At 38.5% G+C, this 24682-nt stretch overlaps 1 protein-coding gene, 1 non-coding gene and 1 pseudogene across 4 annotated transcripts in view; all 3 read right to left on the bottom strand.

Annotated features, from left to right (window-relative positions):
- Positions 1-24682, bottom strand: part of PGBD1 (piggyBac transposable element derived 1) — a 32922-nt gene that overhangs the window by 5797 nt on the left and 2443 nt on the right. For all 3 annotated transcript variants that reach the window (XM_069076701.1, XM_069076703.1, XM_069076702.1), the window contains exons 2-7: positions 18812-19222; positions 18419-18545; positions 7428-7475; positions 7030-7121; positions 3544-3670; positions 2828-2924 (exon numbers count right to left, since the gene is read on the bottom strand). In XM_069076701.1, the coding sequence (XP_068932802.1) occupies positions 2828-2924; positions 3544-3670; positions 7030-7121; positions 7428-7475; positions 18419-18545; positions 18812-19207 (887 nt within the window). In that variant the 5' untranslated portion in view covers positions 19208-19222. The remainder of the gene's footprint in view (positions 1-2827; positions 2925-3543; positions 3671-7029; positions 7122-7427; positions 7476-18418; positions 18546-18811; positions 19223-24682) is intronic.
- Positions 12791-12897, bottom strand: LOC138152814 (U6 spliceosomal RNA). The gene has a single exon (XR_011166203.1). It is a non-coding gene; the product is annotated as a U6 spliceosomal RNA (small nuclear RNA).
- Positions 13079-18081, bottom strand: LOC138152736 (1-acyl-sn-glycerol-3-phosphate acyltransferase epsilon pseudogene; annotated as a pseudogene).

Raw genomic sequence — 24682 nt, 5'->3', positions numbered from 1 at the left:
CAATTATCATTTTTATGATATGATTCTAAGATCTATTTATTGATTCCTAACTTCTTTTCCAGCTTCAGTCTTGTATCCTTGACTGCCACCTTGAACTAGCTGTCCTATAGACATTCTAAACTAAAAATATATTTAAAAAAAAAAAACCTTTTCCTCCTTCCTAACTTCTCTAATACTGTGGAGGGTACACATTACAGGTTCTCATCACAGAAGTTATTCTCAATTTCTTACTTTCATCCCTCTTATGTAATCAATTGTCAAGTCCTGTCACTTCTACTTTCATACCCTGTAGAGAACATTCAGGAGTTCCCTGGCTCTGCTAATGAAATGTCTCCCTCTCCTATATTATTACCTGAAAGGTTACAGGGCAGATAAGCAGGAAGACATACAACCTTGTTTGGATATAGAGAACTTTTGGGGTCCCTTGGCCCCGCTAAAGGAATATTCCCCTGCCCTACACAGTTACCTGAAAGGTAACAGGGCAGATAAGCAAGAGGGCGTGTAACCTTTTTTTGTTTATGCCTCCGGATATGGTCCTATGATATTACCCTAATAAGTAACTAACCTTAAGCAAGGGTAAATAGTAAACAAGGTCAAGGGAGGGTCCTTGTACATTGTCTGCATTCTTTTGGGTCATATAGACCTTCTGTTGGGGGGCATATAAACTCTGTGAGACCCTTGCATCTTTGCCTCTGTATGAAATGGTCCTTTAATAAACAGACTATTCATTACACCCCCGTCTCGTTATTCTCACCGCTCACTAGCCCACCAACTGCACTGGCCACAGTAATACCCCTCAAAAATGCCTCCTCTCTTTTGACACTATGACCATTCTAATGCATGCCTTCATTACCTTTATTATCAGCAATATCCTGCCTCAAGTGTTTCCCTACTCCAATCTATCCTTCATTCAGCAGTCAAATAATCTTCCTAGAGTGCAGGTCTAACCATATAACCCCCTATTAAATAAATTCCAGGGACCCCCTATTGTCTCCAGGATCCAATAAAATCCTTTGTTTGGCTCTTAAAGTCCTTTACAATCTAGCCTGACTTTTCCTGTCTTCTTAGACCATTCTTTCCTCCATGTACTCTGTGATCTAATGACATTGACCTTTCTTTGCATGACACTCCATCTCCCCACTCAGAGCATTTTCCAGGTAGATCTGTTTGCCTGATCCAAAGAGTACACCTGAGCTGTGCTGCTGTGAGTTCAATTGTGATCAGATAAGTCAGCATCCAAGTGAATGAATAATTTTATAGAGTGATCTCTACAGCCCAGAGATAGCCAGATGGGCTTTGCAGTTCTCTGACTTAAAGGGAATTATTTCTCCCATTAAGTGGTGCTTTCTAAAAGTCTTATTAGGGGTGGGAGTGATTCAAAAGAGCTTGTAAATGCTATATTTAAATAACAGAAGAGAATCTGCCCACTGAAGAGTGGTGAGGACCAATAAACAAGCAGTAAGCAGAGAAGCAGTTTTATGTGATGCAGATGCCCCAGAATAGACCAAAAGCATCAAAGCCTGAAGTTCAGAGTTATGAATTCCCCTGGGCACACAGGTTTTCCTTCCTCTTGAGTTTCCCAGTCAGGTTTCTGTGTGTGCCCATTCTTCACTGTAGATATTGAATAGATTAGTGGCAGAGTGTGATTCAGATTTATATGTGCATTATATGTGCACTGAATATAATGTATTAGTATCTGTGATATTTCTTTTGCTATTTATTAGATAAATAATTGCTTAATATCTAAAAGTATCATTACAGTATCTGGTTATATAAATAGGCAATAATAATAATTATAATGATGATGATGATAATAATGATAATAGCATACATACAAGCACTTTAAAATTTACAAAGCAATTTACAAATATCTCATTTTATTCTTGCAACTCTGGGAGGATTTCTTTTTTTTTAACATTTTACAGACAAGAAAACTAATGTTGAGATGTTGAATGACTTGCACAGTTACTAGGGGCTAGATTTGAACTCAGTTTTTCTTGAATCCAGATCCATCACTCAATCTACTCTGCCATTTAGCTGTCTAAAATTACACTGAAAGGGGCTCAACTGTTGAAGTGTTGATAGGGAAAATGTATTTCCCCTCAACAGGATTACCTCTTAGACCCTGAGAGTTTGAGAATAGTAGGGTAGTTTATCTCTGAGAATCCAGACCTATCACATTAAGGGTAAGTTAGAGTGAAGAGATAATAATATCAACGTGCAACATGTGTGGGGATTAAAAAAAACATGCACATAAACATATATGCATATATAAATATAGATATATACAAAACACATATTGGGGAAATGTCTCATCATGAAGTATTTCTCCCTGTGGAGTCAAGAAGAAGTTGTGTGTTTTATAATTTATGAGGAATCTATAAGAAAACAAAGAGTGAAAACGTGTTATGAAACTGCTTTGTTAGAAACTGCTATATATAATGTGTGAAAAGGAAAGTTTATGAAGAGAATTATACTATACATATATATTATACATACCTAATGAGGTTATATCAAAACTACTGAATGATAGATATGAATGACCTCCCCAAAAAATATCATGGAAAAATACATACATACATACATCTATTTATGGGAGAGACAGAAAAAGACAGAGACACAGAGAGCTAATTCCTTACCTGCCTTTGATAGGCAGAGATCACCACCATATACAAGGCAGAAATTCTATAAATGTAAGAATCATTCAAAAGCTTTCATTTGAAATTTTCATTGAAGTTTTTCCTTTATCTATCACACATTATTGTCTTGTCTGCTTTCCAACTTGTTATTCACAAGGTTCTTAACACTGGTAACTCAGAAAACATACCTTTTGAGAGCACTAGAGACCTCTTCTTGTAGGTCTATTCCTTTAGAAACTTCTTGCTTTGGAAGCAACATTCCATCTTTAATCATGATCTCTCCAGCTGAAATAGTAAACAAAAAATACAAATGTTATCTGCTCTCTATTCTAGGAGAAAGGAGCCTAAGGTAAGGGGAATAAAAAGATCCAAATAAAACAGTTAAATAACTTACTTGCAAAATGCGTGACAATATAGAGAAAGACAAAGACAAAGCAAAAAAAAAGTACTAAAAAGATAGGGTAAAGAAGACACAAAGTATTTTTAAAGAGTCAGATAAGGAGATGTGGGAGAAGGGTCACACAAGGATATCTTTAAACAACAAAAAAGACTTTGACTGTAAAGATGAAGATGTGTCTAGGGTATCAGGAGAGATGTTAAGTGGAGCTTGGAACTGACCGACAGAATGAGGAACAAGTTCACTAGAAAAGGTCATAGGTAGAAAAAGAAGAGTAAGAAGATGAGAAGAAAAGAATGTGAATGTATTTGGGGTGACTAGGAAGCATAGAGGGTTAGAGAAGGCAGGAAAGAGTGCTAACAAACAAAGACAATTAGCAAGAGAAGAGGAATATCAAAAATATGGAACAATGATTGGTGACTAGCTGGAAGTGGAATCAAAAGGGAAAAGTCCGGTTTGGAGGGCTGGGGGAGGGGCGCTGGAGTGCTACCAATGGTCATTCCTTACTTAGCAAGTCAAGGTTCCTAAAATTCTTCAGTGCCACATTCCCATATGTATTCTTCTGAGCTGGGCTGAAACACTGCCACTCTTCTGAAACAAGGAACTTCGCTTCTTCCTCAGTCTTCACTGATGTCTAAATTATGAAAAGATCCATCAATCAATAGCAGCTGCCTTCTGGGAACCCAACCTGCTAGTTCAAGTTGGGCAATGACTCAAATTAGGGTTCCCAGAGTATCAGAGGTAATCTTGAGGGGCTGAAGTATTTTATAGTACTATTGCTCATAAATCTGTCTGGATTGTCTCTCATTGATAATCAATTAGTCTGCCAGAGTTAATTAGCTTTTTAAAGGAAGGAATTTACTTAGCAAAGTTTAACAAGGATAAAATGCTACAGAAATATCCATCCAAAATGGTCGTACACTCTCCCCTTGAACTCAGGTGCTCCTGACTCCAAGGCTGGTGCTCCAGGGTGTGGCACCACCTAGCTGTCCCTCGTATACTTAATCTTAATGGAGCATCACAACAAGCCTGCAAGTAGATTATAAAGGCATTTTTATCTCAGTTATAGGGAAAGAAAATGAAGTTGAGAACTTAAATGTCACGACTAGCAGGACAGGGAAAAGAATACCAAGTATGTGCATTAGGTGATCTGGGGTCTTCTAAGGAATATGAATGAAGTCCAGGTGCCTTAGGTACAAGTGTCAGTGATCTGGGCTTCTGGGATGGATGGGAAAATTCAGGGTGTCAGCAAAAATAGCTTTACTGAAGAGACAAGATAATTCTGTTTATACAAAGGTTTACTAAAGGCATGGATCATAGGGATCTGGCACCAGGGAAAGAGTCCTTGAGCCAGGACCCTTATGTACTGATAATCTCTATCTGAGGAATTACAGGGTCAGGTCTGTATGTGTCTGTAACAAGAAAAGATTTTCTCACAGGTGACTGGGTTGCTTCCAAAGATATGGTCTTAGGGTTGGGGCCAAAGCCACAAGTAAAACATTCAAATGGAAATGGAGCTTGGAAAACTGGGTCTGGAGTTGTGAGAGACATGAGAGGTAGAGTTATCAATTTGGGAGCTGAAAATCCAATGAGATTTTTTTTTTCTGATTGGTATTTCCAAAAAAATGCCTTTTAAAAAAAATTGCCATCATTTCCTGTTCCCCTTACCCCTTGCAATATTGTTCTACCTGGTGACAAATCTATAATCAAAGCACTGATGATATCTGACAACATATGCCTCATTACTTCCTATAGTGCACCATCTCTATTGAGAAGAGAGGTGTTTTTCTTTATCAGCCCATTTGCTGTAACTAACAGTTCCACATATGGGTGGTGTTGTGCTGCCTGGTGGAGAACCTCTGTTTTCTTGCTGTTCACTGACAGGCCAAAAGTAGCACAAGCAGCAGAGAATCAATGCATACTTGGTTGTATCTCAGCCTCAGAGGCTTCACTGAGTGCATAATCATCTGTGAACAAAAAGTCATGCACCAGTTCTCCTTCCACTTTAGTCTTAGCTTGTAACCTTTTCAAGTTAAATAATTTCCCACCAGTGTAGTAGCTGACCTCGATGGCATTTTCATCCTTGTTGAAGGTGTCCAACATCACTGAAAACATCAAGCTAAAAAGCATGAGAGCAAGCAGAGTCCTGCTTAATTCCATTGGTCACTAGGAAAGCACAAGAGCATCATCCATACATGGAACCACTGGAGACAGCAAATGGAAAGATTCTGAATGCAGTGGATAACTCTACTGCAAAGAGCACAACTCTTGTGGGCTGGCCATGTTGTTCAAATGCCAAATGTACTGTTTGCCTAAAATAATATTTTGCGGAGAACTCACACAAGGCAGATACTCACACGGAGGACGAAAGAAGCAAGAAGAGGGTACTCTCAAGGTCTCTGTGAAGAACTTTAGAATTGCTTGTGTGACATGGAGGACACTGGCACAGGATCACCCAGAAAGACATGCCTGCCTCAAAGAATTTAATTTGGAGCATCTGCTCCATGGGCAGAGCAGGCCTGGCGCAGCTCGAGAAAACGTGAGACGCCCAAGCTCGGAGCTAGCTCCACTGGACTATTTGTACCTGACCTTCGGCATAGCCTCCTGAACTCATCTGATTCGTCAAGAGTCACACACAATGTACCTTGATCCCACCACAGAGATGTCATTTTGGTCCTCTCTGAGAATGAAAGACAACAACCGCCCAAAGAGCTTTCCCTAGGACATTCAATTCAATTTAAGCATTTATTAAGTGCCTTCCATGTTCTAAGCACTATGTAGGGAAAATTCTCAGTGCAGGACAGGAGAGGTTGGCTACCTGCTTTACTTGGTTAATCTTGAGGAGGTCCCTAAGAATGGTCCTTGTAAACCTAGCAGATAATCCCGTTCTGACTGAGCATGTGAAAAATAAATCTATTCTCTCCTTACTCTAATCTTCCTTGTGCACACTACAATTGTATACCTTGCCATACTTGCTTCCTGTTTGGTATTGATATGATAGTAATAAATAATAAAAGTTTATATTTATATAGCACTTACTATGTGTCAGGCACTTTGTTATATACTATGCAATTATTATCTGATGTTATTCTCATAACAACCCTGGGAGGAAGGTATGTATCATCCCCATTTTACAGCTGGAGAAACTGAGGCAAACAGGGATTAAGTGACTTATCCAGGGTCACTCAATTAATCAGTGTTTAAAGCTGGATCTGAATTTAGTGCTTCCTGATTCCATGTATGTGCTCTATCCACTGCAACATCTAGCTGCCTTATATGTGAATATGTGGCACTGTAGAGAGAACATAAAATTTCAGGGTTAAAAAACTACAAAAACCTGTGTTTGGGTCCTAGTTCTAACACTTATTTGCCCTATGATTTTGGGTAAATCACTTCTCTTCTTTGTATCTCTCATTTGTAAAATTTAGGTATTGGACTAAATGATTTCTAAGGTCTTTTCCAATTCTAAATCATATAATTCTATTAAAGTGTAAACTTCAATTTACACAGAGTTTGAACTTTATAGTGACATATGATGTCATTCATTTTGTTTGAGTCTTTTGGTGAGACTATTATTAAATTTATAATAATAAATGTTTCTGAAAACAAATGTAAACAGTTTGAAATTGCTGCTGCGGGGAACATACTGGGAAATCAATAAAAGATGAGCGAAAGAATTGTCAAGGAACAGCACAGCTAAAATTAAACAATGCTACTGGTAGACTAACCACCAAAACTCCATGACAAAGAAGAGGAAAGTACCTGATAAATGGGGGCTAAGGATGTCTAAATAGGGGATGAAGAAAGTAGAGAAACGTTATTGAAGGAGAATAGGAAAAAAACAATAAAGATAAGGAAGCTTCCCAGATATTTCAGGCTCAGGTACTAGGGGTGCCTCCAAGATGAGGGGCGATAAAGGCAAAATTGGGGAGAACCAACAGATGTAAGAGGAAAGAGTTGTATGTCAGAGAGGACAGAGGGACCACAGCTTACCTGGGATTGAGGAGAATTAAAAACTGATACTACTGTCTGGTCCCTGAGGAGATCCCCCTGGTGATGAGAAGAAAGCTGAGAAACAGGGACAGCTGAGGGAGGAGAAAGAAAGAACAATTCTGGTCATGTAATTACTCTTAATCATGGGACATAGAATCAGTCATCCTCTAGACTTTTTTAATTTATGTTGAACACCGAAAAGGTACAATTTGTACAAAATTATACAAAAGACAGATTACTGCTCTTTCTGATCTAATGCAGACTTATTTTTATTCTGCAGTAGACCTCTAAGGTTATAAATTTTTAGGGACAAAACTAGGAGGATAGGACAGGGTTTGTGTGTAAAGTGTGAAAGAGGTTGAAAAGGCTGATAATGATAACAGAGACAGTTAACTTACTCAACTCGAATTCTGCTTTTGTTTTCTCTTCCAAGAGTGACCTCTGATCTGGGAAGGAAAAGGGACAAAGTTGAAACTTAAAATAAATTATTAGGTGGTAAGAGAGCCTCTAGCTGACTTCAATGAATTTAAGTCACCAGACACAGACCAACTATATACTAAGGGAGTAAAAATTTAGCATATGCAATTATTATAATGCTGCTATTAGTGGTCTCTGATATGATGCTGCTATTAGTGGTATCTATGGATAGATAATAAGAGAGGTGTTGCAAGACTGGAGAAAGGCAAATGTCCCAATTTTCAAAACTGGGAGGAGGAAAAATCTATTAACTACAGACCTATCCTGCACAGGAAATAATGAGAATAGAAAAACGGGAATCTGCAATGTCAAGTCTCACCAAAGAAACAACTCCTGGCAAAATTCTAAGACTAAAAGGATGTTCTGTGATAATTTAGAAAGGGAAGCATTGCTCATTAAAAAAAAAAAACATGGCGCCTTTGATCCAGTGATACCATTCCTGGGCATACAGACCCATGAGAGTGAAAAACAGACACATATATACCAAATAAATACTAAAATATTTGTATTCACATTTTAAGAAAAGTTTTACTGATACTTTTTTTTAATATTACTGTCATTTCCCAGTACTAATCCCAGCAACTCAAAATAGAACTCTCTTTTAACAAGCAAAAATAGTTAACCAAAACAACCCAATTATATCTAACATTATTTGACTTATTTTGTAGATCACTACTTCTGTTCTGAGAAGGAGGAAAGTATAATTTCTTTATCTGTTTTCAAGGAACAAAATTTGTCAATGCATGTATCCAAATTCTGATTTTATGTAGTTTTATTTATCATTCTTGGTCCTAGAAAAAAAATTCTCTATGGAAGATCAACAAAGGGTGAAAAGGCATTAGTGGATTGCAATCTGTACATGTGGAATGAATACCCACATGGATGAGATTACAGATCCACTGAAGTATTAGCATAACAAGAAGGGAAGCACATGGGAGTGAGGAAAAGGGAAGACTCTAAATTTATGAACCTGAGTAAAGAGGAAAACTGTGGTACCCTAAAGGAAAAAAGTGAAGTTTGGAGGAGAATAATCTTTAAAGTAGAAGATAATGAGATGGCTGGATGATAGCTTTAGAACTGGAAGGGCTCTTCCAAGACATTTGATTCCAATTCCATCAGTTTACAGATGAGGAAACTAAAGCAGAGATAAAGTGACTTGTACAGTTAATGCATTTCTGACCTGATATCTGAACCCAGGTCATCCAGACTCCAATTCCAGTGCCTTATACACAGTGCCATGCGACCTCAAAAGCAGAATTTGCTTTGCTTCTTCCTGGTTTCAAAATGGTAACTTCTCACATGTGAGGCAAATGTAATAAACATTACACTGTGGAAACCAGTTCTTTTGGTCATATTGATTTAACATCCAGCAGGGCAGCTAGGTGGCAAAGTAGATAAGAGTGCCCAGCCTGGAATCACTTTGTGAGTTCAGATCCAGACTTAGATGCTTACCAGTTGTGTGACCCTGGGAAAGTCACTTAATTTCTATTTGTCTCAGTTTCCACATCTATAAAATGAGCTGGAGAAGGACATGGCAAAACCACTCCACTATTTTTGTCAAGAAAATCACAAAGGGGTCACGAAGAGTCACACACAACTGAAAATGACTAACAGCAACAAAAGAAACTTCCAAGAAGAGATATTCAGCACACAGCTGTCAGAGTAAGAATGGGGTTGAAGAGAGATACTAGTTCTGAATACATGGATTTGAGAGTTATCTGCATAGCTATCAGAATAGCTGATGAGATCTTTCTAAGTGAGAAATTGTAGGAAGGAGAGATAAGAATCCAAGACTTTAGGAACACTGAGGGGCCAGTAAAGAAGACTCAGGCATGATGAGACAAGAAGGAGGACCAAGAAAGAACAGTGTCATGGAAGCCAAAGAAGGGTGGAATATCCAAGAGAAGGACTAGTCAATAGCATCAAAAGTTGCAGAGAGGTCACAGAGGGGGAGGCCTGAGAAAAAGACCATCAGATTTAGTAGTGAAGTGATCACTGATGATCTCAGATTAGTTTTAAGGAAATGTTGAGGACAGGATGTAAAAAACTAGACTGAAAGAGATGTTAAGTAAGTCAGTAGTGAGGAAGAGGAAGTAGTAAATGTAAACTTTTTTTTAATAGAACACTTTACTAAAGTAAATCTAAAAGGTATGAACAGGGGACTCAACTTTAATAAAGAAATAACTGAAGTTAATACCAGTGTATGTTAAGAACAACTAATTTTCTAAACATTCTGAGCATTAATTCAAGCAAATGAATTTAAAAACAATTATTTTATCAAGCATTTTCTGTGTGTGAGAAGAGTGTATAAGTTTAGTCAGAAGCAGAATTGTCAAGATGATTTTCATACTAGTCACATTGCTATTCTATATCACTAAAAATGAACATAATTTCAACAGTAATATAATTTAACATTGTAATTATTGTGTACTCAACTGGACACCCAATTACTACGCTAAAAATAAATATTTTACTACTGCTGGTCAAGTGAGAAACAATATTTTCTCTGACTCCCCATAACCTTTCTTTCAAATCTCTCCAAAACAGAAATTATGCATCAAAGATATGGTAACTTCAGTTTTCTCCATACTGTGACATCATATGTGGTCATGACCCACAGTTTAAGAAGCATTGAAGGGGTCACAAGTGGAAAAAGCTTAAGAAGCCCTGGTCTAGAACACCCAGAATCCAAAAGAAGGTTCAAAAAGACCTTAGAAACTTATGCTCACTTACACTTGGGACCTCTTCCCTACATCCAATGCTACCTGCAGTACTCCAGCAAGCCTGAGGAAAAGAGCACAGTACTCAGCTGGGGCCATTTTTGACCACCAAAAAGGTCAGTTGCGGCAGACACCTAGTCTGGTGAACCAGGAATTGCTGAATGTGGGAGAAGGCTGAGACACTTTGATTTTGAGCCCCTGAGGAAACCACAATCATTGAAAGAGAGTCAGAAGAGAGTGATAAAGAAAATAAGTGGGGGTGAAAAGATTTGAAATCTTTGGATTTTAAGAAGAAAAAAACCTTAAAGACTCTGAACATTAACAGGAAAAATAATAAGAGAAGTAAATATGGCCTCAAGATCTAGTGAATAATTTCAAGCATCTATTAATAAAAGCTATAAAATAAAAAGGGAAATGATCCAATATTTGTTGAGAGAAAGGATACTGTTGAATGAAAAGAGAACATGGAACCATGACACACTATTCCTGAATAGTTTAAAAGAGAAATGAGAACTATGGGAGCAAAATTTATGTCCTGCACAGGAAATAATGAGAATAGAAAACGGGAATCTGCAATGTTAAGTCTCACCAAAGAAAAAATGCAAGAACAATAATTGGGAATTAAATTACACAGAAGTGAAAGACAACAGAGAAGAAAAGCAAAAAGGAAAACATTAAAAGGAAGTATGGGTGGGATAGAGCCAAGATGGGGGAGTAAAAGCAGGAACTTGCTTGATCTCATCCCCCAATTACCTCCAAAATCTGTAAAAAATGACTCTAAACAAATTTTAGAGCTACAGAGCCCACAGAAGGACAGAATGAAACAAATCTCCCACTGAAGACAGTCTGGCAGGGGTCTAATGCACTTGGCTGTGAGTAAAATGCAGTCCCGCATGGGCTGCACCAGCACAGACCAGGGGGAGCAGGTCTTAGGGGACTGAATTACTGGCAGCTGGGGCAGCTTCCAGACTTCTAACCCCACAAACACCAAAGACAAAGTAAAAGGTCAGTAGGGAAACTCTACTGGACATGAGTGAGAGAGGAACATGGCCTGGCCCCTGCCCCTGGGGTGGCAGATGGTAGTGGCTGCTTCAGCAGCTACAGGTCCATAGATGGTGGGGGAACCAAGCAGTTGATCAGGGGGCAATTGCAGGAATCTCTTTGCTGGCATAAAGGGAGGATTCTCTTGCTTTGCCCTGCTTGGATCTGGGTTGCACACAATCTTGAGTGGTTGTCCTGGGGTGAGGAGGAGGCCTGGTGTGGCACAGCTTGTTGAGGCTGTGGAGAGGGAGTCCTCACAGTTCTGAGGCAGGTGTCTAGAAGTAGTTCTGACAACAGCTGTGCAAAACCCCAGAAATTTGGGACACAGCATTCTCCACTCTGGAAACAGAGATTTACCATGGCAAAGAGCTCAAAAGTCAACCAATTGGCTAGGAAAATGAGCAAACAGAGGAAAAGAAATCAGACTATGGAATCCTTATTTGGTGACAGAGAACCAGAAGAAGACAACAAAGTAAAAACTCCTACATCAAAAGCCTCCAAGAAAAATATGAATTGGTCTCAAGCCATGGAAGAGCTCAAAAAGGAGTTTGAAAATCAAGTTAGACAAGAAGAGGAAAAATTGGGAAGAGAAATGAGTGATGCAAGAAAGTCACAAAAAACCAATCAATAGCTTGCTAAAGGAGACCCAAAAAAATACTGAAGAAAATAACACCTTAAAAGATAGATAACTCAAACAGCAAAAAAGCAATGAAAGCTTTAAAAAGCAGAACTGTCCAAATGGAAAATTAAATTCAAAAGCTCAATGAAGAAAATAATTCCTTCAAAATTAGAATGGAGCAAATGGAAGCTAAATCAAGATATTATAAAACAGACCCAAAAGAATGAAAAAATAGAAGACGATGTGAAATATCTCTTGGTAAAAACCACTGACCTGGAAAATAGGACCCAGAGAGATAATTTTAAAATTAATGGACTACCTGAAAGTCACAATCAAAAAAAGAGCCTAGATACCATCTTTCAAGAAATTATCAAGAAAAACTGCCTTGATATTCTAGAACCAGAGGGCAAAATATAGATGGAAAGAATCCACAGATCACCTCTTGTAAAAGATCCCAAAAAGAAAACTCCTAGGAATATCATAGCCAAATTCCATAGTTCCCTGGTCAAGGAGAAAATATTACAAGCTGACAGGAAGAAACAATTTGAATACTGTGGAAACACAATCAGGATAACACAAGATCTAGCAGCATCTAAATTAAGGGATCCAGGGCTTGGAATATGATATTCTGGAGGTCACAGGAACTAGGATTAAAATCAAGAAATCACCTACCCTGCAAAACTGAGTATGATACTTCAGGGGAAAATATAGACATTCAATGAAATAGAGGACTTTCAAGCATTCTTTTTTTTTTTAAAGCAATCGGGGTTAAGTAACTTGCTCAAGGTTACATGGCCAGTTATTTCTGGGTGTGGTGCTAAGTATCTGAGCCCAGATTTGATCCCCAGGTCATCCCAACACTGGGGGCCGGTGCCCTTACTCGCTGAGCCACCTGGCCTCCCCTAAAAATATGGAACGGTTCATGAATTTGCGTGTCATCCTTACACAGGGGCCATGCTAATCTTCTCTGTATCATTCCAATTTTAGTATATGTGCTGCCTAAGCGAGCACTTTCAAGCATTCTTGATGAAAAGACCAGAGCTGAACAGGAAATCTGACTTTCAAATACAAGAAGCAAGAGAAGCATGAAAAGGTAAATGTGTATGTATATGTGTGTGTATGTGTGTATATATATATGTATGTATGTATGTATAGGTGTGTACATATATATATATATTTGTGTGTGTATATATGTATACAGACAGAGGGCACACAGTGAGTTGAATATGAAGGGATGACATCTAAAAAATAAAATTAAGAGTTGAAAGGGGAATATATGGGGAGAAGGAGAAAGGCAGAGATAGAATAAAGTACATTATCTCACATAATAAAAAGCAAGAAAAAGCTGTTACAATGGAGGGGAAGAGCAAGAAGGTGAAAGGGAATGAGTCAACTTTATTCTCATTGGATTTGGCTTAAGGAGGGAATAATACACTCAACTGGATATTTTACCTACAGGAAAGTAGGGGGGAAGGGATAAGAGAGGAACAACAATAGAAGGGAGGGCAGACTAAAGGAGGGGGCAGTCAGAAGCAAACACTTTTGAAAAGGGACAGGGTCAAAGGAGAAAACAGAATAAATAGGGGGTGGGATAGGATTGAGGGAAATATAGTTAGTCTTTCACGACATGACTAGTATGGTAATGTTTTGCTTAACTACACATGTATAACCTATATTGAATTGCTTGTCTTCTCAGTAGGGGTCGGTGAGGAGGGAAGAAGGGAGAGAATCTGGAACTCAAAGTTTTAAAAACCAATATTAAAAAATTGTTTTTACATGCAACCAGGAAATGATATACAGGCAATGTAGTATAGAAATCCATCTTGCCATACAAGAAAGGGGAAAGGAATTAAGGGAGGGACGGGGCAGGGATATAAGAGAGGGTAGACGTGGGGAAGGGTAATCAGTGTGCTTGCCATCTTGGGATGGGGGGTAGGAGAGAGATGGGGAGAAAATTTGGCATTCAAATTCTTGTGGAAATGAATGTTGAAAACTAAAAATAAATAAATTCTAAATTCTTAAAAAAAAGGAAGTATGTTCACTATGGAAGTAAAACATACTATTCTCAAAGAAAGATCAAAGATCTCTCAGACAGGACAAAGAACCTCAACACTATAATGAAGGAAATAATAAAAGACAACTGATCAGCACTTCTGACCATAGAAAATCAAATTCCAACTGAAAGAATTTATAGATCATCCCCAGAAAAACAAACAAAAAAACAAGGTTGAGAACTCCAAGACAGTTAGTTAAACTTAATTTCAATTCAAACCAACAAGTTCTGCAAGCCATGCAAAGAAAGACTTTCAAATACAAAGAAATACATTCAAATGATGCAAGACTATTCCACACAGACTAGAAGGAGAAGGGATGGGATAATGTGTTCTGAAGAGCAATAGAGCCCAGAATATAGCCCAGGGAAATCTATCCTACAAATCTGAGCTTTACCATCTAGGACAAAAGACAGACTGTTCAATAAAAAAGGCGGGTTTGCAACATTTTTAGAAAGAAAACTAAAAATGAAGAGATTATTTGCTTCTCAAACATCCCAAGTAACAGAAATGCACAAAGTAAATAAATGTATCAGGCAAAGATAACAACAGTAATGAAGTAACAACAGAAAGACCAATAAAAGACTTCTTTCCAAATGTACACAAGAAGACAGGGTTAAGGATGGAAGAGTGCTGGGAGACAGGATTTGCTTATATTTCAATACTAACCAGCAGGCAGCCAATTAAGGTTCCATATATTCAAGGTTTCACATACGATTTCATTCCATAGTCTCATGAATATACTAGCACTCAGATCACCTAAGAGCAGTAAAGATAGCAAAGTTTTTTTGAGGCTTGATTTGGAATTACTACTATTTCCTGGAAACTTGTTTCTTCTTTGGAAATCCAGTAATCACAGAACTCTATCAGCAACTTTTTATTTCAAAGAGGTCATGAAAACATCTTTTCATATACAGTTGTTCTTCCGGGACTTTTTTTTTTTATCTATGTGTGAATGTGAACTTTTTGACTTTTTTTTTTATCAGTGTGAATGTGAACTTTTGGACTTTCTTTGCAAAGAAATTTGGCCACAGATAGTGCTTCTTTTCTCTTTTCCCCATAGTCCACCGTACCTTTATAAACTACTGTAACATAAATTACATCTAAGTAATTCTTCATACAAAGACAATATGTGTTGCCTTTATTTCTTATGTCAACACGTTTTACCACTGCAAGACCTTGTTCAGCAGCATGTTTGACTATCTGTAATAATTTTAGTTAGCTCTAGATTGTATCTTATTCTATCTAAAAAATCACAAATTTTTAAGAAACATCACTAGTGCTTGCATTTTCAAGATCTGCATGTTGTTTCTCCTTTCCTTTTCATTAAATTTGGTACTTCATTTTATATAGCTCCATGCTAAGAAAAATACCACCCACACAATGGAAGCCACTTTAAGTCATTTTTTTACAGAACTCAGTGTAAGTGTCCAAGAGTGTTCTGCCTGATTGCCAAAATGTCAGCAACAATCCTGTTAACAATGATTTGGTAAATATATTATATTTTCTTAATATTTGGAGATGTTCCTAATATATATAGTATTATCTGGACACAGGTGTAGTTTTAGAAGAGCACCATGTTGTAGCAGATGGTGTAAAAGTGATTGTCCACCTCCTACACACCCAATGAGTCCAGGATGTAGGTGGGGGCCATACCCAGAGGATATACACCAGCATCTTCCTGCTTTGGCTCTCTCTTTAAGTTTTGTAGCTAGTTCTCATGCTCCTCTTATTCCTTCTCTCCTCCCCTTTCTCTATTAGGCCAGTGTTTCATCACAAGCTGCCAGGACTCCTGTCTGCTCTGGAGTTGCAGAGTGTGCTACCTCTTCCACCACCACCACCAATGTCACAGCCTTTCAGCCTCAGGGGCTACAATGCTGAGTGGCGGGCAAACTTCTTCCTAACGAGGAACCTGGCTTCCCTAGATGTCTGCTCCCCAGGGGACATGAACACAGATGTTAGGCCAATAAGAGCACAGCAATCTAGGAGCTGCAGGGATATAGGTTCCGGTTACCTCAGAGACAGTTATGGCTCATGACCCTCCTCTTACACCATATTGCCTTAAACAATTCTTTTTAAGAGTCTGGCAAGCAGTGATTTTTTGTTTTTGAAGGATGAGCAGACCTAAGCATGTTAACAGGAAGCAAAGAGTTAGTAGATAGGTTCAAAATTAAAGTGAGAGGGAGGAAATGACCAGCAAGGTGAACCACTGGAGGAGATGGGAGAAGTGAAGGGCTTCTTATTCAAATGAAATGATAAAGAAGGAAAGGACAGTTAAAGGGGTTCTGAGGTATGGAGTAAGGGAGGAGTTTATAGTGGACAAATTAATTTTCCTTAAAATAAAGTTTTATTGATGCTTTTTGTTTTTCATAAATATAATTTTTCTATGTGGATATTTACTTCTTCTCTACTCCTATATCCTCAATAGAACATTCTCTTGTAACAAAGAAAAACAGGTAAACAAAACCAAATGATACACAAAGTAAGGATGTTGGAGAATGTTACATTCAACATCTGTAGTCTCCACCCACTCTTCCAAGAAAGAAGTTTTATACATTTTCATCAACTCGGCATTGGGAATAGATCCTAGAACAGAGCTGACCAAGCAAAAACAGAACCAGGGTCTGGACATCTGCCCTGCTACCCCTACCAGTCTACACTACCTACCAGTCAAGGAACAAAGATCCTGGGACATAGCTGACCTGGTTGAGTACCTCAGAAATACCTCATCCCTTTAAAATGTCTGATCCCAGGACTCTATTGACCCCTGTTTTGACTATCGTACAGGAAGAGAGAACAGACATCTGCTGTGTGAGAGGAAATGTGTGCAAAGGATACAAAGAAAGCCTAAAAAAATCCCTCCCCTCAAGAAGCTCACAGTCTACTGGGGAAGACAACATGCAAACAGCTATGTCCAAATAAAACAGCTATAGATCTATATATCTATACATCTAAATATATTTCACATACACATATACACCTACATATATATGAAGATATACATCTTACATAAAGTATACATATATATGTTTTATGTGTGTATCTTGTTTGTACAGTTTGTTTGCATGCTTTCTCCCCCATTAGTGAGTTCCTTGAGGGCAAGAAATTTTTTTGACTGATTTTGATTTAATATCAGCTCTATGACTATAATATATAAATATACACACACACATCACACATATCATACATATATGATAAATTGGAGATAATATCAGAGGAAAGGAATTAAGATTAAGAAGGATTGGGAAAGGTTTTCGGAAGGTGAAGCTTGAAAGAAACCAGGAAAGAAAGGCATGAGAGATAAGGAGGAAATGAGATCCAGGGACAGGGAACAGCCAGTGAAAATGTCAGAAGTCCAGAGATAGCATGTCAGGTGCTAGGAACAGCAAGGAAGTCAGTGTCACTAGACCACAGAGTATACAGAAGTTTAAGGTTTAAGGTTTAAGAAGACTAGAAAGGTAAAAAGAGGACAGGTTATGAAAGGTTTTAAAAGCCAAACAAAGGATCTGATATTTGATCATGTAATAGGGAGTTGGTTGAATAGACATGATCAAAACTATGCTTTAGAAAGTTCTCTGATAGCTGAAGAAGGATGGACTAGAGTGGGGTGAGAGACTTGAGGCAGGAAGGTTTTCAAACAAATTATGTGACTTGAAATTCTGCTACTTCTATCAATACTTCTATCATGGATCTAAAAAGAAATAATTACTTTCCCTGTACATGAGGAGATGAGGGCCTGCACCCAGGTGATGGCAAGATTACAAGGAGGCAAATCCAAGAAATGTTATAAAGGTAGAGTCAACAGGATTTGGCAACAAATTGGATATGGGAAGTAAAAGTGAAGAGTCAAATACAATACCTAGGTTATAAGCCTGGGTGACAAGGAATATAGTTTTGCTATTGTGCCTCACAAGTAACAGATACTCAATACATGACTGTCCAAGATGAAACCACGATTAAGAAAACTATAGGATTCAGTAGACAGAAAATTATAAAGTAGAGTATAAGTAAGACAAAGTTAGTTATTCCTAGCTACTAAAATACAATGGCATTACCAACAACCCCTGCTAAATTTAAAGAATAAAAGGTAGATACATTAATGAGGAGTTACTGTGGCAAAAGGGATGAATTTGTTGAAAGTCATCAAGTCATATATTTAGACTATTCAATATTAAAATTAGGTTGTATATACTGATGCAATGTTGTATAGTGAAAAGAACACTAGGCTAAAAATTGGACTTCCTGAATTTTAGCTCCAACTCTGCCACTAATTAGTGATGCACAAGTCATTTCATCTCTTGTGTTCTTAAAGGAATGATGAGGTTGGATTAAAAAGTCTCTTTTAATTCTAATGTCCTCTATTTCTTTTGATATAGACTTAGTCATGTAATAGTACTTGAGTCCAAGGATCTCTTCCCTTCTGAAAGCGTACAGATAGAGGGCCTCCAAAAGAATATAGGAGTCCAAATTCTAACTCTTACCATTCTCTTGTAGGGAATAGGGATCCTGAGATTCATACTTCAGCTGGAGGCTTTGTGACTCCTTGGGTGCTCCCTGATGTTCTGTCTCCTCTGAGTGTTCTTCTAGTCTTTGTGCAAGATCTAAAATCTAGGAACAAAAGGTAGTAAGGGTACCACTGAATGAACTGGAATTACACTCCTAAGAAGAGACCATAAAGTACATTCTCCAAGAAGATAAAAGATAAAGGTAAAAGAAACCAGAGTTGCATTCAATGCAGCAAAAGAAAAGAGGGAGCAAGACAGACCTAAAATTAATGACTAAGTAAACCCATTTACAAGCAAAATTTGGTTAATTTAAACCCATTGCTACACCCATCCTTATGGCTTCTTTCATGATACCATTCTCTTTCCTACCTGCTGTCCAGGTTCATTCGGTTGTTGCTCCAGTTCCTCCAATATAGAAATTACTTCTTCTCCATTTTGTGGGAACCGCTTCTTCACCGAGGCTTGAAGCTCCTGGGGTAGGATAGTAAGAAATTGCTCCAGCACCAACAGCTCCATAATCTCTTCCTTTGTATGCACCTCAGGCCTCAGCCACTGATAGCAAAGCACCCACAGTTGGTTCAAAGCCTCTCGGGGCCTGGTTGTCTTCTGGTAGCAAAACTGTCTGAAATGTTGCCGAAAGGTCTCCTGGGTAAAACAGTTATTTTCTGGTTGGTTGGATTCCTCTTCCCAAGTATAGTCTTCTTCTTTCACTTTCAAAACTCCCTTCTGCTCCTCTGGAACTGGGACAGAAAAGCCTTCTGACATCTTGAGATTGAATATCTAAAAAGGTCATAGGATCATAGATTTAGAGTTAGAAGGGAAATTCATCCAAATTTCTCATTTCACAGAAGAGGAAACTGAAGCCCAGAGAGGTTACATAAGCAAATGTTTGAAGTGGGATTTGAACTTAGATCTTCCTAAGTTCAGTACTCTATCCACTATCATTATTGCCTCTGAAATTGAAACATAATTTTCAAGGAAAAAGTAGTTAAGTCAAGATATGATAAACTTTTAAAACCAAACGCCAATTCTTTATTCATTTCTTTTTGAGGAAAAGTGAGGGACTATGAGAACTGCTTCTCTCAGGTCAAATCCCCCAAATCCTCTGAGGTGTAAAAAAAATTCATAACCTATATGAATCTCTCAAAGGCATCATTGAGGATACTGAAGGTCAGGGAAGCAATCTGTGATTCCAGTCAAAATGAATGATACTTGAGTAACAGCAAACATGGATTAAGCCAGCTTTCCCTTTCTGCCTCTCTTAGTAAAACCAGTGAACTGATCTTCCTCTGTGACTGCCAAAAACTAAGACTTAAAAGTGCTAGATAGGGGGAGCCAAGATGGCAGAATAAAAGCAGGAATTTCCTTAAGCTCCTGCACCAACCACCTCCAATACCTGTAAAACATAACTCTAAACAAATTTTAGAGCTACAAAACCCACAAAGTGACAGAGACAAACAAATCTCCTGTTGAAGGCAGCTTGGCAGGCTGATAGGAAGGGTCTATCACACCAGGTTGGGGGCTAAGCAGTCTCAGACCAGGGGTGGGGCTGACCAGGGGCGGGGCCGATCAGGGGCACAGAACCAGCCAGAGCAAACTTGAGGAGAGTGAATCACTGGCAGTTGTGGTGGTTTCCAGACTTCTCAACCCATAAATGCCAAAGACAAAAAAAAAAAAAAGTCAGTAGCGAGGTGGCTAGGTGGTGCAGTGAATAGAGCACCAGCCCTGGAATCAGGAGGACCTGAGTTCAAATCTGGCCTCAGACACATAACACAAAACTAGCTGTGTGACCTTGGGCAAATCACTTAACCCCAATTGCCCTGCCTTCCCCCTTCCAAAAAAGAAAAAAAAAATAGATTTGGGGCAGCTAAGTGGCACAGTGAAATCCGGCCTCAGATACTTAATACAAAAACTAGCTGTGTGAACTTGGGCAATCACTTAACCCCAAATTGCCCTCCAAAAAAAAAAAAAAAGAAAAGGGTCAGTAAGAAACTCTGTTGGAACTAGGTAATAGAAGAGTGTGGTCTGGCCCCTGCCCCAAGGGGTGAGAGATGCTCGGTGGTGCAGTGGATGCAGCTGCTGCTGTGTAGCTGCTTCTGGAGATCTTGGCCTGCAGATTGTACACAGACCAAACGACCATTAGAGGGTAATTGCTCTTGCTTTGCCCTGCTTGGATCTGCGCCGCAGTCTTGTGTCGTGGTCCTGGGGTGCATAGCCAGTGTGCCAGAGTTTGTGGTGGATGTACAGAGGTTTCCCTCCTAAGACCTCTAACAACAGCTCTAACAACTACAAAAACACCAGCAATTTGGGACACAGCTCTCTCCACTCTAGAAGCAGAGGTCTACCATGGCAAAGAGCTCAAAAGTCAAGTAATTGGCTGGCAAGACAAGCAAGCAGAGGAAGCACAATCAGACCATAGAACCCTTTTTTGGGGACAAAAAGGATCAAAGCATGGAGTGGGAGGAAGACAGCAAAGTCAGAACTCCTGCATCAAAAGTTTCCAAGAAAAATATGAATTGTTTACTGGCCATGGAGGAGCTCAAGAAGGATTTTGAAAATCAAGTAAGAGAAGTAGAGGAAAAATTGGGAAGAGAAATGAGAATGATGCAGGAAAATCATGAAAAATGACTCAACAGCCTGTTGAAGGAGACCCAAAAATACAGTGAACAAAATAACACCTCAAAAAATAGACTAACTCATATGGCAAAAAAGGACCAAAAAGCCAATGAGGAGAAGAATGCCTTAAAAATAAATAAATAAATAAAATTAAGAGGTGAGAGAGGAATATAATAGGAGAAGGAGAAAGGGAGAGATAGAATATGGTAAATTATCTCATATAAAAGAGGCAAGAGAGAACTGTTACAATGAAGGGGGAGAACAGGAAGGTGAAAGGGAATGGGTCAACTGAACTCTCATTGAATTTGGCATAAGTAGGGAATAACACACTCAATTGGGTATCTTACCCTACAGGAAAGTAGGGGAGAAGGGGATAAGAGGGGGGATGATTAAAGGGAGGGCAGATTGGGGAAGAGGGTAGTTAGAAGCACAAACTTTTGAAAAGGGACAGGGTCAAAGGAGAAAATAGAATAAGTGGGGGCCAGGTTAGGATGGAGAGAAATATAGTTAGTCTTTCACAATATAACTCCTATGGAAACGTTTTGTGTAACTACACATGTATAACCTATATTGAATTGCTTATCTTCCCCGTGGGGGTGGGTGAGGAGGGAAGAAGGGAAAGAATCTGGAAATCAAGGTTTTAAAAACAAATGTTATTTTTTTTTTTTTACATTCAAGTGGGAAATAAAATATACAGGCACTGGGGTATAGAAATCCATCTTGCCCTACTAGAAATTTGGAGGGCGGGGGAGGAAGAGGAAGGATATCAGAGGGAGCAGATTAGGGGGAGGGGTATTCAGCGTATTATGGGGTAGGTGAAAGATGGGGAGATTTGTAACTCAAAATCTTGTGAAAATGAATGCTGAAAACTAAAACTAAATAAATAAAAGATTCTTTAAAAAATGCTAGATAGGGCCAAAGCTAAGCTCTTTATCTCCTCCCCCCCCGCCCCCAAACTCTCTCCTTTTCCTAATTTTCCTACTACTGTTCAGGACACCAGCATCCTCCCAGTCACCCAGGCTCTCAATCTAGGTATTATCTTCTACTCTTCACTCTCCTTCATTTCTCATTTCAATCAATAAACATTTATTAAGCACCACTGTAATAAGTAGTGGCAATACAAAGAGAGGTAAAAGGCAGTCTCTGTCATTTCTATCTTTATAACATCTTTTGAATATGTGCCCTTCTGATACTGCCACTACCTTGGCTTCATCACATCACGCCTAGATTATTGCAACAGCCTGCTGGTTGGTCTCCCTGCCTTAAGTCTCTCCCCACTCTAGTACATTCTCCCCTCAGCTATCAAAACAATCTTTCTAAATTACTGGTCTTTCCTCTCTATTTAGTCAATTCCAGTAGCTCCCTGTTACTTCCAGATTCAAATATCAAATCCTTTGTTTGGCTTTTAAAGCCCTTCATAACCTGGTCCCTTCCAACCTTTCCAGTCTTTTTACACCTTACTCCCCTCCAAGTACTCTGTGATCCAGTGACACTTACCCCCTTGCTGATCCTTGAATGTGATACTCCATCACCAGTCTCTAGGCATTTTCACTTTTTTTTTTCCCCCATGCCTGGAATGTTTCTGCTCCACGTTTCCCTGACTTTCTTCTTTGCATGTTGTCTACCCCACTGAATTCTGAACTCTATCAGGGCAGTAATGTTTTTTTGGTCTTTCTTTGCATCTCCACCATTTACCAAAGTGCCTGGTACATTGTAACTGCTTAATAAAATGCTTATTTACTTGACTAAGTGACTCTAGAGCATTTTTTGTGAAACCCTGCAGCCCAGCACAGTCATTTTGTTTGGGATTATGTAAATATAATTACCAAAAGTCCATATTCTTTGACCCAGAGATTCCATTACTAGCTTTACTCCCAAAGACGTCATTAATAAGAAAGTTCTTATATACACCAAAATATTTATAGTACCACTTTTTGTGTAGTAAAGATCTAGAAACAAAGTAAATCACCCATTAAACAAGGAATGGCTCAACAAACAGTGGCACATAAATGTAATAGGATATTATTGTGCCATAATAAATGACAAATATAGTACAAAAAAGCACAAAAATATTTCCAAGACTTGATACAGAGTGAAGTAAAGCCAATAAAACATTATTTGTACAATTAATGCAACAGGAAAAAAAACACTAGAAAACAATTAAAAGTGAATTTTGCAAAATTACGCAAACATGGTCCCAAAGAGACACAAGGAGACACCCCGAACCCTCCCCTTTATAGAATCTGAAGGGCCACAGGTGTGGGATATTGTACATATTTTCAGATTTTTTAAATGTATTGGTCAATTTTAATTTTTTCTTTTTTCTTTAAAAAATATTATGTATAATATGGATGGCTTTCTTAGAGCAGGAGGCAATGACTCTGGTGATACAAAGAAAAACATTAATAAAAATTTATTTTAAAGAAGGAAAAGCATGCATTGGAAATAGGAAAACTTGGATTCAAGTCCTGACTGATGCATAATAACTGTGTGGCCAAGGTCAAGCTGCTTAAAATTTCTATGCCCCTGACAATGTAAATTAGATTAGAAAAGAGTTTCCACACCTGGAATTCCTTACACTGATGAAACAAGTTTCTTCCCCACCTATCCCAAATAAGCTAAACACTGTAGGAAACGATGAGGATACAAAACTAAAACAATCTTGGCCTCAAGAAACTTATATTCTACTGAGGGGTGTGGAGCTAAGAGAGAATATATCATACACACAAGTAAAAAAAAAGATAATTTGAGGAGGAAAAGAGTGCTAACATGGGGAAATAAAAAAAGTTTAAGTCTCAATGAAAAGACTATTTTACTTGGTGGAGATGAAGAAGAATTCCTTCTCATTCTGGGCACTGACACTACTTGTGCAAATAACATAGCAAAAGATGCGTACTGCTAATTTTCCTGACAACATCCAGTCTGGCTGCATATTGAGTTCAAAAAGGAGAATAATTAGAAAACATAGCTGGAAAGACAGAGAAGACTTAGAAGGTGTATACTCTTAAATGCCAGACTGAAGAGTCTATATTTTATTCAAGGAACAATGAAGAAGTGGGAGAATTACACAACCAAATCTTGCTTTGGGAAAATTATTTTGGGAAAAGTGTAAAGAAAGCAAGAAAACCAATCAGAAGCTGAATGGAGACTGAGGGTTTGAATCATGGTCAAGTGATCATGTGAGTGGAGATAAAGGAAATGGAAGAGATGCACTAGTCATTCTCTGTTCTTCTCCCTCTCTTGACCTCTCTTGACCAATTTAACTGCACACGAAATATTTTCCCCTCTTGAATCCCTACCCCCCTTACCATATTGCTTATTAGACCCAGACAAGCATTAGCCTTAGATCACTATTCATTGCCTTTACTTCTAAGGAGAAAATGAGACAACTCTTCTGACCGAGTCCACTACAAATTTAGGCCTTCACTGCTGGTAGGCAATCTCACTATAACCCCACCTTATCAAGTCACTAACCTTGTTTTCTTGGTTGCTCTTCCAAACCTTTTTATCCCTTCTCAAACCTCCCATGACTTCTTCATTCTCTCAACTGAGAACTTTCGCTCCTCTTTCATACACACACACACACACACACACACACACACACACACACACACACACACACAC

This window comes from Petaurus breviceps, unplaced genomic scaffold, assembly GCF_028583685.1.
Source record: "Petaurus breviceps papuanus isolate PSGF00001 unplaced genomic scaffold, PetGlider_PUasm1.0 90925, whole genome shotgun sequence".
Taxonomy (NCBI): domain Eukaryota; kingdom Metazoa; phylum Chordata; class Mammalia; order Diprotodontia; family Petauridae; genus Petaurus; species Petaurus breviceps.
This window is presented reverse-complemented; position numbering and strand designations above follow the sequence as displayed.